This window comes from Elgaria multicarinata, chromosome 6 (genome assembly GCF_023053635.1).
Source record: "Elgaria multicarinata webbii isolate HBS135686 ecotype San Diego chromosome 6, rElgMul1.1.pri, whole genome shotgun sequence".
In the NCBI taxonomy this organism is placed as follows: domain Eukaryota; kingdom Metazoa; phylum Chordata; class Lepidosauria; order Squamata; family Anguidae; genus Elgaria; species Elgaria multicarinata.
The window spans coordinates 10,882,931-10,899,127 of record NC_086176.1 but is presented as its reverse complement, the minus strand read 5'-3'; the positions used below and the strand labels follow the sequence as shown (position 1 = coordinate 10,899,127).

At 44.5% G+C, this 16,197-nt stretch overlaps 1 protein-coding gene across 1 annotated transcript; it reads right to left on the bottom strand.

The window, feature by feature from the left end:
- Nucleotides 1–5,529: 5,529 nt before the first annotated feature.
- LOC134400190 (C-type lectin domain family 5 member A-like) lies at nucleotides 5,530–15,551 on the bottom strand. The gene is made up of 6 exons (XM_063128483.1): nucleotides 15,450–15,551; nucleotides 13,354–13,524; nucleotides 10,508–10,558; nucleotides 9,011–9,147; nucleotides 7,128–7,237; nucleotides 5,530–6,022 (listed from the first exon to the last, which is right to left on the bottom strand). Exons 2-6 carry the CDS (start codon nucleotides 13,430–13,432, stop codon nucleotides 5,914–5,916), a joined length of 486 nt encoding a protein of 161 aa, XP_062984553.1. The 5' UTR covers nucleotides 13,433–13,524; nucleotides 15,450–15,551; the 3' UTR covers nucleotides 5,530–5,913.
- Between the last annotated feature and the right edge of the window lie 646 nt (nucleotides 15,552–16,197).

The following is a 16,197-nucleotide window of genomic DNA, read 5'->3' as shown; positions in this document are numbered from 1 at the left end:
ATAAATACCCTCAAGTTTAGCTTCAGTTCCCCCTGCCCTCATGGCAATGAGGTTGCAGCCTGGCCCGTAAAGTGTACCCTTTCCCTTCTTGTTTGAACCTTGGCAGGAATAGCTATTGTCCATCAGATGAAGATGGTGTATAGTTGATGAAGATATAGGATAACCACTTGTGAATGGCCCCTAAAGAGGAAATGCATCACCAAGAGTTAAGACAAAAGAGGACATTTATTTACAATAAAATAAAATAAAATAAATAAAAAGCATGTTCCGATTTATACATGCAGATGTAAATTTAGAAACAGTTAAAACTGAAACAATAAATGTTATAGAAATATAATTTAAACAGAAATATAGTACATGTCTCCATAGCATGGAGGATGATGACCCGGTGACCTGCCTAGTCTGTCTGCTGCCCCGGTGCTGTGGATGGGCAGCTTCAAGGCCCGACTCTTCCTTTGGATGGTTCTTGATCTTTAAACCAGAATTGGTCAGGACAGCCCTTCAAACAGAGGATGTCTTCAATACAGAAGATAGTTCCCTGGGAGCCCTTCAAACAGAGGACTGTCCTCTGTAAAAGAGGACACAGCCCCTCACTTCAGCAATAACTATGGCGCTTGAAATAAAATTTTGATTGATTTCTGTATGTGAAATTCAGAGGACTTGTGCTTTGTATCTGTTGTGTTTCTCAGAAAGCCCCTGCTTTCGATGGGAGGCAAATGACGAGGCCTGGTAGGTAATCCACAAAGCTTTTATTAAGCAACAAACATCTCTTCTCCCTGAGGAGAGAGTAATCTCTTGGAAACTTCCCCCTAGGCAAAACTATGCAAACTAAGCAAGACAACTGTCCGCTTAAGAAGAACAGGAAGCCACTTCCCAAACGCCCATAACTTCAGAGAGCTTGGTGTGGAGGCAGGTTCTGACACAATCCTAGTTGGACTGACTTTCACACACCTTCCTTCCACCCCGTGCGTTTGAGCTTCCAGCGGACCTTAGCATCAGCTAGCTTTTCATGACGCTCACCTCCGGAAGAAAGCTCACTTCCCATTGAGTGTGTAGGATTTGGCCTTGAAGAGATAAGCTCTGGAGAGGGCTGATTCCCAGCTGGAGAATCGCCCGTGAGAGCTTCCTCCCCCATTGGTACAGGCTGGCTGGTGTCTGGTGCCTCCTCCTCTAGTTCCAAATCTGATTCTGATTGATTACCTGAAACACCTTCTCCCAAAACAGGGGCAGTAGGGTTAGACATGACAGTATCAGGCCACTGGATGTCTTGGTTTGGTCCTGATGGAGGGGGGGCCCTCAGGCAGTAAAATGTTATATACTCAACACTGTTTTGAAGTTACGTTGGTCTAGTGCCCAGGTGTATAACTGCAAACAGAGATTTGAGCAACAAAGGCACAATCAAGTTACATATTCATTTCCTGGGGGTTGTAACCCTGCTACAACCATGGATTGTGGGGTGGGCTAGATGCTACCCCTACGCTGGGTTCGGACAACACGGCAGCTCGTGGTGCTACGCGGGTAATTAAGCGAATGGGTATATGCAGGGACGGGGGAAACAAGCTACAGTGTGTGGTTTTCCCTGCTGAGCGTGCAAACTTGGCCACTTTTTGCTAGCTATAATTTGGCGTAGTTTGCAGAATGAAAGGTTTCTCTCTCTCTCTCTATGAGCTAAGAACTGAACAAAACTCTCTGTCCTGAAATAAAGGAAGTTCTACCCAGAGGGGTTAGGAGACGCGGATATTGCGGTTTCATTACTTCATCAGACTCAAGAACAAACTCATTTTGCTATTGTTAGTCACCCACCCATCTTTTCGGAGGAACAACATGTTCCAGGAACAACGCTACAAGATTTCCTTTGGATGCGAGGGTTTTGGAGATATAAGAGGTTGGATCCAGGATCTGCCTTCCACAGACAGAAGACCTCCACTATCTGGTTTTGTCTGGATTGTCTGGTTTTGGGGATTCCCCCCCTTTCTGACACCTCAGCCCACTTCATTCAGCAGGGTCCCCCACCCCTTCTATGTACCACTTTCAGGGGGGCAAGCGGGTCTGCTGTGGGAAGAAGAGGGAAGGAAAGTCCACTTCTATCAACCCAGTTGCAGAGACCTAAATCTGGATCCAACTCATGTTGTTTTTATAACATCTGTTTTAGCCACAAATATACAAGCAGAGGAGAATGGAGGTAAATCCAGTCCTTCCACAGCTGCACATCAAGGATATTTTGGCTTCAGCTTACTCGCAGCTCTCAATTTGAATTGCCACTCAGGCAAAGTTCTATAGGCAGGCACAAGGTCGTCCCTACTATTAGGCAGAGTAAGGCAGCTGCTTCAGGCGGCAAATGCTGGGGGGTGGCAATGAGGTGTTATTATTATTATTATTATTATTTATTTATATAGCACCATCAATGTACATGGTGCTGTACAGAGTAAAACAGTAAATAGCAAGACTCTGCCGCATAGGCTTACAATCTAATAAAATCATAGTAAAACAATAAGGAGGGGAAGAGAATGCCAACAGGTACAGGGAAGGGTAAGCAGGCACAGGGTAGGGAAAAACTAACAGTAGAAAGTAACAGTAGAAGTCTGCACAACATCAAGTTTTAAAAGCTTTAGGAAAAAGAAAAGTTTTTAGTTGAGCTTTAAAAGCTGTGGTTGAACTTGTAGTTCTCAAATGTTCTGGAAGAGCGAGGACAGAGATGTGTGGGCCCTACCCTGAGCCCCCAAAGTTAGCCTGCTGCCCTCAGCAGGATGTGGTGCCATTGCCAATGACACAGTGTGGTGTAGTGGTTAGAGTGTTGGACAGGGAGTTGGGAGTTCCAGTTTCTAGTCACCACTTTTCCATGGAAGCTCACGAGGTGATTTTGGGTCAATCATAGACTCTCAGTCTGCCTTACTTCACAGGGTTGTTATGAGGATTATGTACGCTGCCTTGGATTACTTGGAGGAAAAAAGGCAATAAATACAATAAATAAAGAAAAGAAAAGAAATAAAACCAGACTCAGCTTCTTTTCTGAACAGCTTCTGCACATGGGATGGGGGTTTCCTCAGGCCACAAAATGTCTTGGGCTAGGTCTGCATAGGCATTAAGACACATTAGCGTCCCTTTGTCAAACCCCTCACTACCCATTAAATGGCTCTTTAAACAAAAGACCTAGTGATAGACCCCATTCACAGTCATCAAAACAGCCCAAATTCATCATGACAGCACATCATTTTTAAAACTTTACTGCTTAGGGTGAAAACCAGTGGGATGATTTTCTCTTACTCAAGTTCTACTACAATGAATTTTGCTGACCCTGCAGCAGAATATTCTGTAGTGAGTATATAAGCAGTAGGGTTTCCCCTGATAGCTGCGGGGCATTTATTTTTTAATTCAAAATAAAAGGCACGGTTATAATTGAAAAGGAATACATTGAAAGCACTGGTGCAGGTAGGCTAGACCCTAGGATCAAGGGTTTTAGGCAGAGGACACCTCTTCCCACACTGCACCTTGGAATTAGCCTGAATTTTTATTTGGTCACCTATTCTCTTTTTGCTTTTTTCTCCCTCTCACCCCAACTGCCTTTTATAAAAGCTGAGGGACCTTGAAAGCTTGCACAGTTTTTTGTTGATCTTTTGGTTATTTTTTAAAAAACAACAACATTGATGGTTATCATAGAATCATAGAATAGTAAGTTGGAAGGGGCCTATAAGGCCATCAAGTCCAACCCCCTGCTCAGTGCAGGAATCCACCTTAAAGCATACCTGAATCTTGAACGCCTGTAGTGTGGGAGAGACCACAACCTCCCTAGGTAATTGGTTCCACTGTTGTACTTCTCTAACCGTCAGGAAGTTTTTCCTGATGTCCAGCTGGAATCTGGCTTCCTGTAACTTGAACTCATTATTCCATGTCCTGCACTCTGGGAGGATCGAGAAGAGATCTTGGCCCTCCTCTGTGTGACAACCTTTCAAGTACTTCATATCGCTTTCCAAATTCCAGATCTTTAAGAAGCTTGTATTTCAGTGGGCAGATTTCATGTTTTTCCACTGCTGTTACGTCATTGTTTTTGTCTTCCGATATGCCTTAGAGGATTGCTATGCTGCACGGGTGGCCAACTGTAACACTCCTCTACTTTTGTATCTCCAGCACAATGTTGACCCCTTGGCTCTGCCCATGGTAACCCCCTTGGCTCCACCTTTGCAAGTGGGCCACCCAGCCCCAGTAATTACCAGCCACCACAGGCAAAGGGCTCTTCAGACCGTCACTTCACCTACAAAATGTGGTAAGCTGTGGCATTTGGGACCCTTGACCTGAGAGCACCATTGTTTACTAGTGTGTAATAATAAGCAAAGGAACCAGCCCCTATGTTTCCGCATGTATTTCTGAATTGGGTCTGCCTCATGACTAAAATGGGGGCCTTCTCTGTGGTGGCCCCTCAACTGTGGAACAATCTCCCTGACAAGGCCCGCCTGGCGCTGACATTGTCATCTTTGCAGCACCATGTCAAGACTTCTCTTCTCCCAGGCAATATGTAATGACTCTGGGTCTGTTTTTTTGGCTCCTTGTTTGTCAAATTGTTATAGTGGTTTTAAACGTATGTGCATTTTGCATGTTCTTGTGGTTTTAAATTTTTGTATATTGTTTTTAAGTGTTTTTATCTTATGGGAACCGCCCAGAGAGCTTCGGCTATGGGGCGGTATACAAATGCAATAAATAAATAAGAGCAGGCAAGCTCAGCGCAGTGACTCATGCAGGAATGCCATGGCCAGCCTCCTCTGATGGGTAGGTAGTTCTTCTACATCTCCCCTCACACATGCTATGCAGAGACATAACTGAATGATCTGTCGATGCAGAACAGAGCAGCAAATCATGCAGAGGCATAGCAAGCAACCTCCTCTCTGAGGGTCTTCAACAACTTTATTCATTTGAATCCTTGCAGTGTGCTAGCTGTTTTCTCACAGCCCACTTGTATGCTTTAGCAAGCAGTTTATTTATTTATTTATTTTATTTTATTTATTTATTACATTTTTATACCGCCCAATAGCCGAAGCTCTCTGGGCGGTTCACAAAAATTAAAACCATAATAAAACAACCAACAGGCTAAAAGCACAAATACAAAATACAGTATAAAAAGCACAACCAGGTTAAAACCCACACAGCAAAATTGATATAAAATTAAAATACAGAATTAAAACAGTAAAATTTAAATTTAAGTTAAAATTAAGTGTTAAAATACTGAGAGAATAAAAAGGTCTTCAGCTGGCGACGAAAGGAGTGCAATGTAGGCGCCAGGCGGACCTCTCTGGGGAGCTCATTCCACAGCCGGGGTGCCACAGCGGGGAAGGCCCTGCTCCTGGTAGCCACCTGCCTCACTTCCTTTGGCAGGGGCTCACGGAGAAGGGCCCCTGTAGATGATCTTAAGGTCCAGGCAGGTACATATGGGAGGAGGTGTTCCTTCAAATAACCTGGCCCCAAACCGTTTAGGGCTTTAAATGTCAATACCAGCACTTTGAATCGGGCCTGGACCTGGACTGGCAGCCAATGAAGTTGTAAAAGGACTGGCGTAATGTGATCTCGTAATTACTTCTCTAAAACATCCAAAATCCATATTACTGCGATACCTTTATTGGACCGACCAAAAGGTCACAAAAAAGGGTGATTTAATCAGATGGCAGATTAAATTTTTTTTATTATTTTTATTACAAATACTTACAACTACTGCAGATGGCAAGTACCGCCTTAAAACAGGCCTTTGCATCCACCCTGCAGTGATCACCTGGGCACCGCTGCACTGACTGGACACAACTTTTGATGCAAATGACAATGTGCACAAAACACCCCTCCGGGGCGACTGGTTATAGGCAACTACAGCTGGATCAGGGCCAAAGTTTCTTAGAATCGGGATCCAAAATGGCTGAGAATTTCAGAGAGTTCCTATGTGTTCTCCTCACAAATCCATCTGCTCGGTACGACACAAGACCTTGAGCCGATGGAGTTGAATCCAATCAAGGCACAGTTAAAAGTTGCGTCTTGGATAAGAAATCTGTACGGGAAGAGAAGTATAACCATCATCATCATCACGGCTGTTATAACAGAACAAATAGGTATGTAAATAAACATAATTGGAGGCGCAAAAGTAAGTACAAAAAAGAAGAAGCACCGATCTTGCTCCCCACCCCACCCCTGATGGCCCTGGACTCCCCCTGTCTCGGCTCCTTCCCTCTGCCGACACCCGCTACTCGCGGGAAGGAGGGAAGAAGCCGGGACAGGCACCCACACCGCCCGTGGTCCTCAGGATCGTCCCAGGATTGCAGATAAAACCGGGGCCATAGCTAGACCAAAGGTTTATCCCTGGATCGTCCAGGGGTCAAACCGGTTCATCTAGGTGACACACAGGGGATCCAGTGCTCAGGCAGGGGCGAACCCTAGATGATCCCAGGATAAATCTTAGGTCTAGCTGTGGCCTGGGATAACTGAGGTCTCAGCTCATCCTGGGGAAATGTATGGATCATCCCTCCCTGTTCCCGGGATCCCCTCTGCATCATTTGGATGCACAGGGATGATCCAGAGATGATCCCTGGGGGAAAAAGGCTGGTGTAGAAAGGGCCTCAGAAAAAATAGATGCCTAATATGATTTATTGTTGTCATTAGAAGTCTAAGTGATTTCTGTGGCGAGGAGTGCCTATTGCCAGCTTTGGTTGCTACGCCAACTATGGCCGTTCCTGAACAGGGATTGCTGGCTCTGTAATCCATGTATTGTTAACCTCACGTTTAGCTTCCTTGATGTGGGACTACCCTTGTGCTTGGTCCAGCTGGTGCAGGATGTGGCGGACAGGATGCTGATTTGGACATCTGGTGTTGAAGCAACTCCGCTGGCTACCTGTTAGCTACCAAACCAGGTTCAAGGTTTTGTTGCTGGTATACAGCACCAGCAAAAGGCCGTCCGAGGCAGGAGAGCGCACACGCCATGCCTGTCGCCATTGCTGCCCCACCCTGTTTCCGCTGCCTGCCTCCTGGAGAGCTGCACTGGCCAGGTGATCTTTTTACCAGGCATGATAAACATCTCACCTAGAAGCATCTTGATTGGCTTGACCCCCTCTCCATCACTCTATAAAAATCATAAATGATCAGAATGGTAGGAAACGTACATGTTAGGGTCAAACTCTGTGTTGTCGATCCATCTCCACTGTCCCCTGACATCTCTTTGGGTCAGGCCAAGGAAATAGCTTCCTTTTTCTGTTTCATTCATCAGAAACATCTGGAAAGGACACATTGGAAGAATATTTAATGTGAAACACCATGGGTTGTCTCCAGGTTTTAGCTGGATCGGCTGTGCTGGTGGAAGTGGACTCCCCACAACTCTTCCTTCTCTTGGTAGCCTCTGAAGCCCCCTGAAAATGCTGCATAGAGACTCAGAAGACCCTGCTGAATGGTGTGAACTGTGGAGTGGGAGAGGGAAGACCGATTGCCCCAAATTGTGTCAAGGAATCTTCTGCGAGCTGAGCCCTTCCTTTTACGGAAAGTCCCAGCCTCTCTATGGCGGCAGGTCCTAGATCCATCCCAATGGAATCTTATCCCTCTGCTATGGACACGCAGTGCCCAGTGTAAACCTCTTTTGTCTGTACGTGTGCAAAAATACACTTTGTGTACTCTAAAAGGTTATATCTCAATGAATTTGTTAGGCTTTTAAGGTGCCACTTGACCCTTGGGTGTTTTGCCACTAATGGCTGCCTCTCTAGAATTGTGCAAACCAAGGCCACAGCTAGACCTAAGGTTTATCCTGGGATCATCCAGGGTTCGCCCCTGCCTGAGCACTGGATCCCCTGTGTGTCACCTAGGTGAACAGGTTTGACCCCTGGATGATCCAGGGAAAAACCTTAGGTCTAGCTATGGCCTAAATGTATATTTTATTTAAATTAATTTTAAGGGGGGACTAGTAAGAATATGCATATAAAATATATAGAAGATAATGAAAATTGGGGGATTAAACACTTTTTGACTGAAAGACAACTTCAACAAAATTGCGAGATTTTACTAGAAATCATATTCCCAGTGCAGCTGAAATGAATTTGTTCCCAAAAAGAAATCCTCAAAAATTATCTGTAACAAATTCTGTTGAATATCCACCAGCTATCTTGGGCATGTTTTCATATTTGCTGGATATTGACTGAATATATCGTCTTGGATATCTGTATTTGACATTTGTTGATATTTTGTTTTAGCTTTTGATTTTTGATGGTTGATCTGCAATAGTATTTTTAATTTCATTGGAGCTAAGAGTAGGCTTGAAAGGGGATTTGTATCTGACAGCATTTGACTGTTGGCAGGTTATTTGAGGTTTGCCCAAATCAAAACTAGCAAGAGATGATAACGCTGGGTAAAGTACTCAAACGGTGAGATAAACGTTCACATTTGAAAACTCAAATGTAAAATTTTGCATTCAAATTTAGAAAATGTAAAATATTTGTGAACATTTGTTTCAACTCTAGTTATCAGCAGCAAATTTTATTTTTCCATAGAAAAGGTGAAAACTTATGATGAAGATGTTTGGCCAGAAACTGTAACAGGAGAGAAAAAATTATCGTATGTACTTCAGGCAACAATGAAGCATCTAGTCTGCCAAAAAAGCAAAAAGCAAAAAAAAAAGCAAATGTGTTTTGGGCTTTTTAGTTTAGAAAAAAAGATGACTAGCAGGTCAATTCTATAAATCTCTGCTCAGACTTAAATACCAAATGGGACTTGCTCCCAGGTAAGGATTAGACCCTAAGGAAAGGTGAGTGATAAAAAATGTAACCCTTCTTTCTCTGCTGTGATCCCAAACTGAATTAGGCCCTTCCATGCCTGCTATTTATACACACACACACAATTTCACACAATTGCTAATTGTCTAAATGGTGGCATGTCTAGTTTGGTGCTGAAAAGCTGGCAGCTGTGTGCTATTTCATGAAAGCTGGGTGGTAATGGAATCTAGGGTTTACATTTTTCACAGAGCAGTTTTCTGTTTTTGTTTTAATGCCTTCTGACTTCTCACCAGTTCGTGTTTGCTGTTGACAACTGCGAGATGCGAATTCAATTGAGCACAATCTTTCTGGCTGTCGTCCCACATTTTTTCCAGGGCAGAAAAGTAGTAGCAGTTCCCCTCATAAAGTATCCATCTTACCGGGCAGCCTGTGGAAGATGAGAGAAACCAGAGGAAACCATATGGAATATGCATGAAGAAACATTAGAAGAGCCAGGCTGGATCTGACCAAGGGTCCATCAGTCCAGCATTCTGTTCACACAGTGGCCAACCAGCTGCCTGTAGGAATTTCACAAGCAAAACATGAGTGCAACAGCACTCTCCTATCCATGTTCCCCAGCAACTGTTGTACATAGTCATACTTCCTCCGATGCTGGAGGGAGCATATATAGGGTGACCCTATGAAAAGGAGGACAGGGCTCCTGTATCTTTAACAGTTGCATAGAAAAGGGAATTTCAGCAGGTGTCATTTGTATATATGGAGAACCTGGTGAAATTCCCTCTTCATCACAACAGTTAAAGTGTAGGAGCTATACCAGATTTAAAAGAGGGCACGGCACCTGCAGCTGTAACTGTTGTGATGAAGAGGATATTTCACCAGGTTCTCCATATATACCAATGACATCTGCTGAAATTCTCTTTTCTATACAACTGTTAAAGCTACAGGAGCGCTGTCCTCCTTTTCATATGGTCACCATAAGCATATAGATATCAGGAATGGTAGCCATTGATAGCCTTCTTCTCCAGGAATTCACCCAAACACCTTTCCAATGTGCTGGCCATCACTACTAGTCATGGAAGTGAATTCCATAGTGTAACTATGTGCTGTGTGAATAGGGTGACCATATGAAAAGGAGGACAGGGCTCCTGTATCTTTAACAGTTGTATTGAAAAGGGAATTTCAGCAGGTGTCATTTGTATATATGGAGAACCTGGTGAAATTTCCTCTTCATTACAGCAGTTAAAGCTGCAGGTGCCCTGCCCTCTTTTAAATCTGGTCACTCTCATATAGCTCCTGCAGCTTTAATTGTTGTGATGAAGAGGGAATTTCAACAGGTTTTCCATATATACAAATGACACCTGCTGAAATTCCCTTTTCTAAGCAGCTGTGAAAGATACAGGAGCCCTGTCCTCCTTTTCATATGGTCACCCTACATGTGAAGAAGTGCTTCCTATTGTCTGTCCTGATTCTCCCATAACTAGCTTCATGGGATGTCTCCGGGTTCTAGTAATTTGAGAGAGAGAGAGAGAGATGTCTCCCTATCCGCTTTCTGCACACCATGCATAATTTTGTACACCTCCATCATGTCTCCCCATAGCCTCCTTTTCTTTTTCAAGCTAAACAATCCCAGCTGTGGTAACCTTCCCTCATAGGGGAGTTGCGCCACCCCCTTGATTATTTTATTGCCCTTTTCTGTACTTTTTCTAACCCTATTATATTATTTTTTAGGTGTGGTGACCAGAACAGGCATTCCCATGTCCTCTGCACTGGTTTTGTTGCAAACTTACTTGTTTTCCCTGCAGAGATGATATTGGGAACTTCTTGGGAGATCTGTGAAACTGAACACAAAAGACCCTTAGCTTAATTGAAGGAAAATCCCAAACTATAAATGGGCTACATGGATTCAGTTCACTTATTATCCAATTTTGAGTATGGCAAGAGTGTTTCAGAGCAGTATATTTCAAGCTTTCTACATTCAAGGAACACTTTGTCCATTGGCAAGAGAACCCTTGCATATTTCAGAGGGTTTTTGAGGGGAACACTCAATTCACTGGCTATGCCTGTTGGGCCTCACCATCACCCCATATGAATAATAGTAGTAGTAGTAGTAATAATATCCTATTTCTTAGATTCTAAGACACACTTTTCCCCCCCATATAAACATCTCTAAAAATGGGGTGCGTCTTAGAATCACGGGTGTGTCTTAGGGTATTTTTTTCTGTTGGTGGTAATGAAATTAGTGTGCGTCTTACAATTGATGGTTTCTTACAATCGAAGAAATACGATAATAATAATAATGAAATTTAATTTTTGAGACATCTTTCTCAGAAAAAAATTCAAGGCATGTTACAAAAGAAATTAAGAGACCCCCTCAGGGCATCTTACAAAAGAAATTAAGAGACCCCCTAATTAAAATCATTTAAAATAGCTAAAATGGTTAACAATAATGTTACTCTAGAACCCACAGTTGGAATGAGAAAGTTGAGTAAGGAGCGCCAAAAGATCAATAAGGGACAATCATTCACACATGCTGCAATGCTAGCCTCTCAGCAGTCACACACCAGCCAGGGTGACCATATGGAAAGGAGGACAGGGCTCCTGTGTGTTTAACAGTTGTCTAGAAAAGGGAATTTCAGCAGGTGTCATTTGTATGCATGCAGCACCTGATGTAATTCCTTCTTCATCACAACAGTTAAAGCTGCAGGAGCCCTGCCCTCTTTTGGATCTAGTATTTGTGGAACCCTCTCTCCCCAGGAGACTTGCCTGGTGTCTACTCTCATGTCTTTCTAGTACTAGGTGAAATATTTTTCCTTAAGCCTTTAAAAATATTGCTTGAATTGTTTTAGCTCACTACTGTTGATGTTCCTCTATGTGTGAGGGCATCTCTACATTAAGGAAAATATCTGCACTCTTACTAGGCTTCCCCCGCCCCCCTTGGGTCCTTCTGCGTTCACTATGGGCTCCTTTAAAGGGTGACCAATGACAATTGGCCATAAAGTTCAATGAAACAGCACCATCTAATAGCAGAATTAACCCCGCAATTATTTTAAATACTGCATTATCTCTGGTTTTTTTGGTATTTTTAAGTGAGATTTCCAGGGGAGACTTCCTCGAGGTTGATGGTGTCAGGTAAAGGACCCACAAACTTCCATGAGTGGCAAATCATGAGTGTGCAATAAATTGTTTATGTAGAGAAGCTCTTAGGCCTTAGCTAGACCTAAGGTTTATCCCGGGGTTGTCCCTGCCTGCTCCCAGGATATCCTGTGTGTCATTTACATGAACAAGGATGGCCCCGGGACAATCCTAGGATAAACCTTAGGTCTAGCTAGGGCCTCAGTCTGTCCCTCTTCCTAGTGGAGGCTGGTGGCTAAGATTTTGGTGGCACTGTGAATCCATTCTGGGTTTTACTCTGGATGGTTCTGACTAAATAGAGAGCTAGTGTGGTGTAGTGGCTAAAGTGTCAGACTGGGAATTGGGAGATCTGGGTTCTAGCCCCCACTCAGCCATGGAAACCCACTGGGTGACTTTGGGCCAGTCACAGACTCTCAGCCAAACCTGCCTCACAGGGTTGTTGTTGTGAGGATAAAATGGGGAACAGGAGGATTATGTACGCCACCTTGGGTTCTTTGGAGGGAAAAAGGCGGGGTATAAATGCAATAATAAATAATAAAAATATAAAATAAAATAAAATTCTAAAAGAGCTATCGAAAATGCTGAACCTATTTTGGGGATAGGGTTCAACATTTTGGATAGCTCCTTTAGAGTTCTGGATGGTTCTGATGAAAACCCAGTATGGATTCACAGCCCCACCGAAATCAGTGCCATCAGCCACCACTGCCTCTTGCTTTATTCTTGTTTTTAGTCACTGGTTATTTTATTGTTCAGTTGTTGAAATTGTTTTTAAGTAATTGTAAGATTGATTTGAGATGGTTGTAAGATTACTAATGATGGAGGAAATAGAGGACATAAATAAACATCCTCTGGTAAGTATGGCAGCTCTCTTTCCTCATACAATGATGCTTTCTTCATACAATGAGGCGGAAGCGAACTGGACCCCTGTCTAGCAAACCACATAACAAGCCGCCACTAGAATCTCGCATGACTGCAATTTCCTGCTCTGTGCTGTCTTTGGAAACACTGGACACTGACGTGCTTTTTCTCAAAAACGTCCGTTTTTAAGGAAGTAGGATATGGCAGTCATGACTGTATTGTGCAACGTGGCCCAAAGATAAGCAATAGCTATGGATCCTTGAGAAAACCTCATTAGTTCTGTCTTCATACTTAACAAATGAAGAAAGAGGGTCTCTCTTTGAAGAATAAAGAAGTGACCCATTGCCGAGTGTCAAAGGAAGTTCAAAAAAGGGAAACCTTCAGTGATAACATTATTGTGTTCTCTCCACCTTGACAAACCTGTCACCCTTTTTAAACACAATTTCATGACTGGAAAGAGATTCTATCCCCCCCCCCCCCCCGCAAATCGTTGAAGGCTACTAGAAAGAGTACTACCTGATGGAGTAGAATATTGATGTACCACAAGAGATGTACAGTGTGAAAGAAGACGTGATTAAGCTATCATTCACCGAAGTCAGAAGCTTGCATAGAAACTAAAAATAAAATTCAGTGTGATACTCACAATACAGAAGAAATAGTGACGTGCCGATTAATTTAATAACCACTGTTGTCACAAGTACACCCGCGAGGTTCCAGTTCATATTGCCTGGTTGGTTAGGCAGAAGAGATTTAGAAAGACGCCTCTTCGTATGCAGGCAGAAATCTTCACATATGTCTCTAGAACAGGTTGGATCTGAAACAGAAATATCTGCAGTTAAGTGAGGGGTGAGGGCAACATAGAAACTGACCTTGTGCCCTGGGATGTATAGAGATTTCTGTGAATAAACTTCCTCTGGAGGACTGAATTATTCAGTACGGTGCAATGTTGTAAAGCAAATCAAAAGTGTTGCTGATTCAGCTGATACTTGAAACTAGGGGTGTGCACGGACCCCCTGATCCTCTTCGCGGCCGATCCGCAAATTGCAGATCAGGCCCGCTCCGCCCCGCCTCGATCCGCCTGGGGGCCACTCCGCTCCGATGCGGAGCTCCGGCTCCAAATCGGAGCTCCGCAGTGGCGGGGAGTGGCATCAGGTAAGGCCCCCTCCCTCCTCCCCCTTACCTGTGTCCGTCCGCGGTCCCGCTGCTGCTTCAACTGAGCCCGAGGACTCAACCAGGAAGACTAGGTCTCAGGTTGAGTCCTCGGGCTCAGTTGAAGCAGCTGCGGGACCGTGGACGGATGCAGGTAAGGGAGAGGAGGGAGGGGGGGTTTACCTGGCCCTGCCGCCATCACCGCATGGGCTGCAGCGACAGCGGCAGGGCCAAGTAAACCCCACATACCTTTTTGGCGGAGCTCCGGAACGAGGTGAAGGATCCGCCTTCACCTCGATCTGCTCCGCAACGCTCCGCGGGTCCCCCAATCCTCTTCGCCTCTGCCTTAAGGGTAGGCAAAGCCCCCTGCTCCGCTCCTGCTTCTCTGGTTTCAGGAGAAGTGGAGCACATCCCTACTTGAAACAGGAACTTCCCTACTCTTAAGCTATACGCTGAACCATCGCATTGTCTCAGCTTTCCAATGCTTCCACCCATAGCAACCTGTCATGAAGGCAAGCAATGCAATAAATCCAAAAGAAGAGTTGTTTCTAATTTCACTGAGGGAAGGAATTTGCATCATGTCTTTTGAAAGATCGATGCTAAAATCTAGGGCTGCCAGGAAAAGAATCACGTGCTCTGCGCTTGTATCTTTTTCAGCAGGGGTGTTGAACCTCAGGCATGTGGGCCAACTCTGGCCCACCTGGGGTTCCCCAGATGGCCCCACCCCTTTTCCTGGCCCCACCCTTTCCCCCTAACCACCAGGGGAAATGGTTTCCTGGCATTCACATGGTATTTTCCCCATTCTAAAAGGTTTAAATGCCTCTCTCTTAAAGCAGGCAGTAAGAGCTTTAAGCTAAAATATGTTGGCATTTGGGGTATTTTGACCCCACCCTTTCCCTCTGGCCCTGCCTCCTTGGCCTTTGGAATGCGCGCCCTGAGAGCTGCTCTGAGACTGAATTTGGCCCTCAGGGTGAAAGAGGTTCAACACCCCCTTCTTTTATATGATCTTCAGAAAAGGGCAGGCAATTCATTCAAGGAATGGAGATAAGCATCACCAAAGGTCTGAAGATCAAATTGCTTCTAGACACACAGAAGCAGGGCCACCCCTTCCGCTACAAATCCACAACTGAACTTTTCTCTTCTCACCTTGGCCCCCAGTGCTGAATGAATCACAACCCGCTGGCAACAGGAAATAGTGCGGTGTGATCACTCAGGCCAATAATTGACCATGATTGCAGGACAGACCCACTGGTCATCGCCATAGGCGTGCGGAAGGAAAGTGCTGGGTGTGCCCAGGCACACCCTAATGTCTCAAGCAATAAGTACAGAATTGAGTGGGGGGCATTGAGAAGGGATCCAGACACAGTGGGAACAGTCCTCCAGCTGCTCCACTCCCACCGCTCCTGACTGCACGCCGTTGCTCCTGGCGGCAGGAACGAAAAGGAATCACTCTGTTGGGAGCCTCTCTGCTGGGAGTGGCGCTTCAAAGAGGCCAGCAGGACGGGCCTCAAAAGCTAGTATTGCCTTGTAAGGCCTCCTCTGGCCATGGTCACCACAAAGCCCCACCAATCATAAATGAAAGAAGCTTACCTGAGTGAAAAGCTGGCTTGCTTTCTTTGTCTTCCCTCCGTGTGCATTGGTGGAGTTCTGGCTGTGACTGATGAGACTTAGTTACAATGTTTTCTCCTTCTTGGCTTTCACTGAAGTCCTGCTTTTTTCCTTTCACATAGAGAATTATTTACTTCTTCCTCTGCCTGCAGTAACTTTGTGGGATGGTTATTCTATGCAGTCTTTCTTTTTAAAAACACATATTTCCTAACTTCCTCTTTTACAAACCAATGTTTTCACTGGCTTGGTCATCATTAGAGTACACTCCGCGAAATCAATGGGTCTACGGTAAACATGACTAAGTCTGGATCTAACCCATCGCATTTGTATGGGGTGGGGCTGAATACTGTTTGATTTGTTCCATATAATCCCAGATGAATTTCACAAACACCTGAAAACAAATATATATTTCTCCACTTTTTGAACACACACCACTGAACATAGTCAATCGTAGTTAAGTGATTCTCATTTACTGGTATTTCTCTGAGCTTTTGAATGTTCATGCAATTTATTTAGGGATGTCAGCTAGGGTGACCATATGGAAAAGGAGGACAGGGCTCGTGTATCTTTAACAGTTGTATTGAAAAGGGAATTTCAGCAGGTGTCATTGGTATGCATGCAGCGCCTGGTGAAATGCCCTCCATCACAACAGTTAAAGCTGCAGGAGCCCTGCCCTCTTTTATATCTGGTCACTCTAGTATAGCTCCTGCAGCTTTAACTTGTTTTCCCT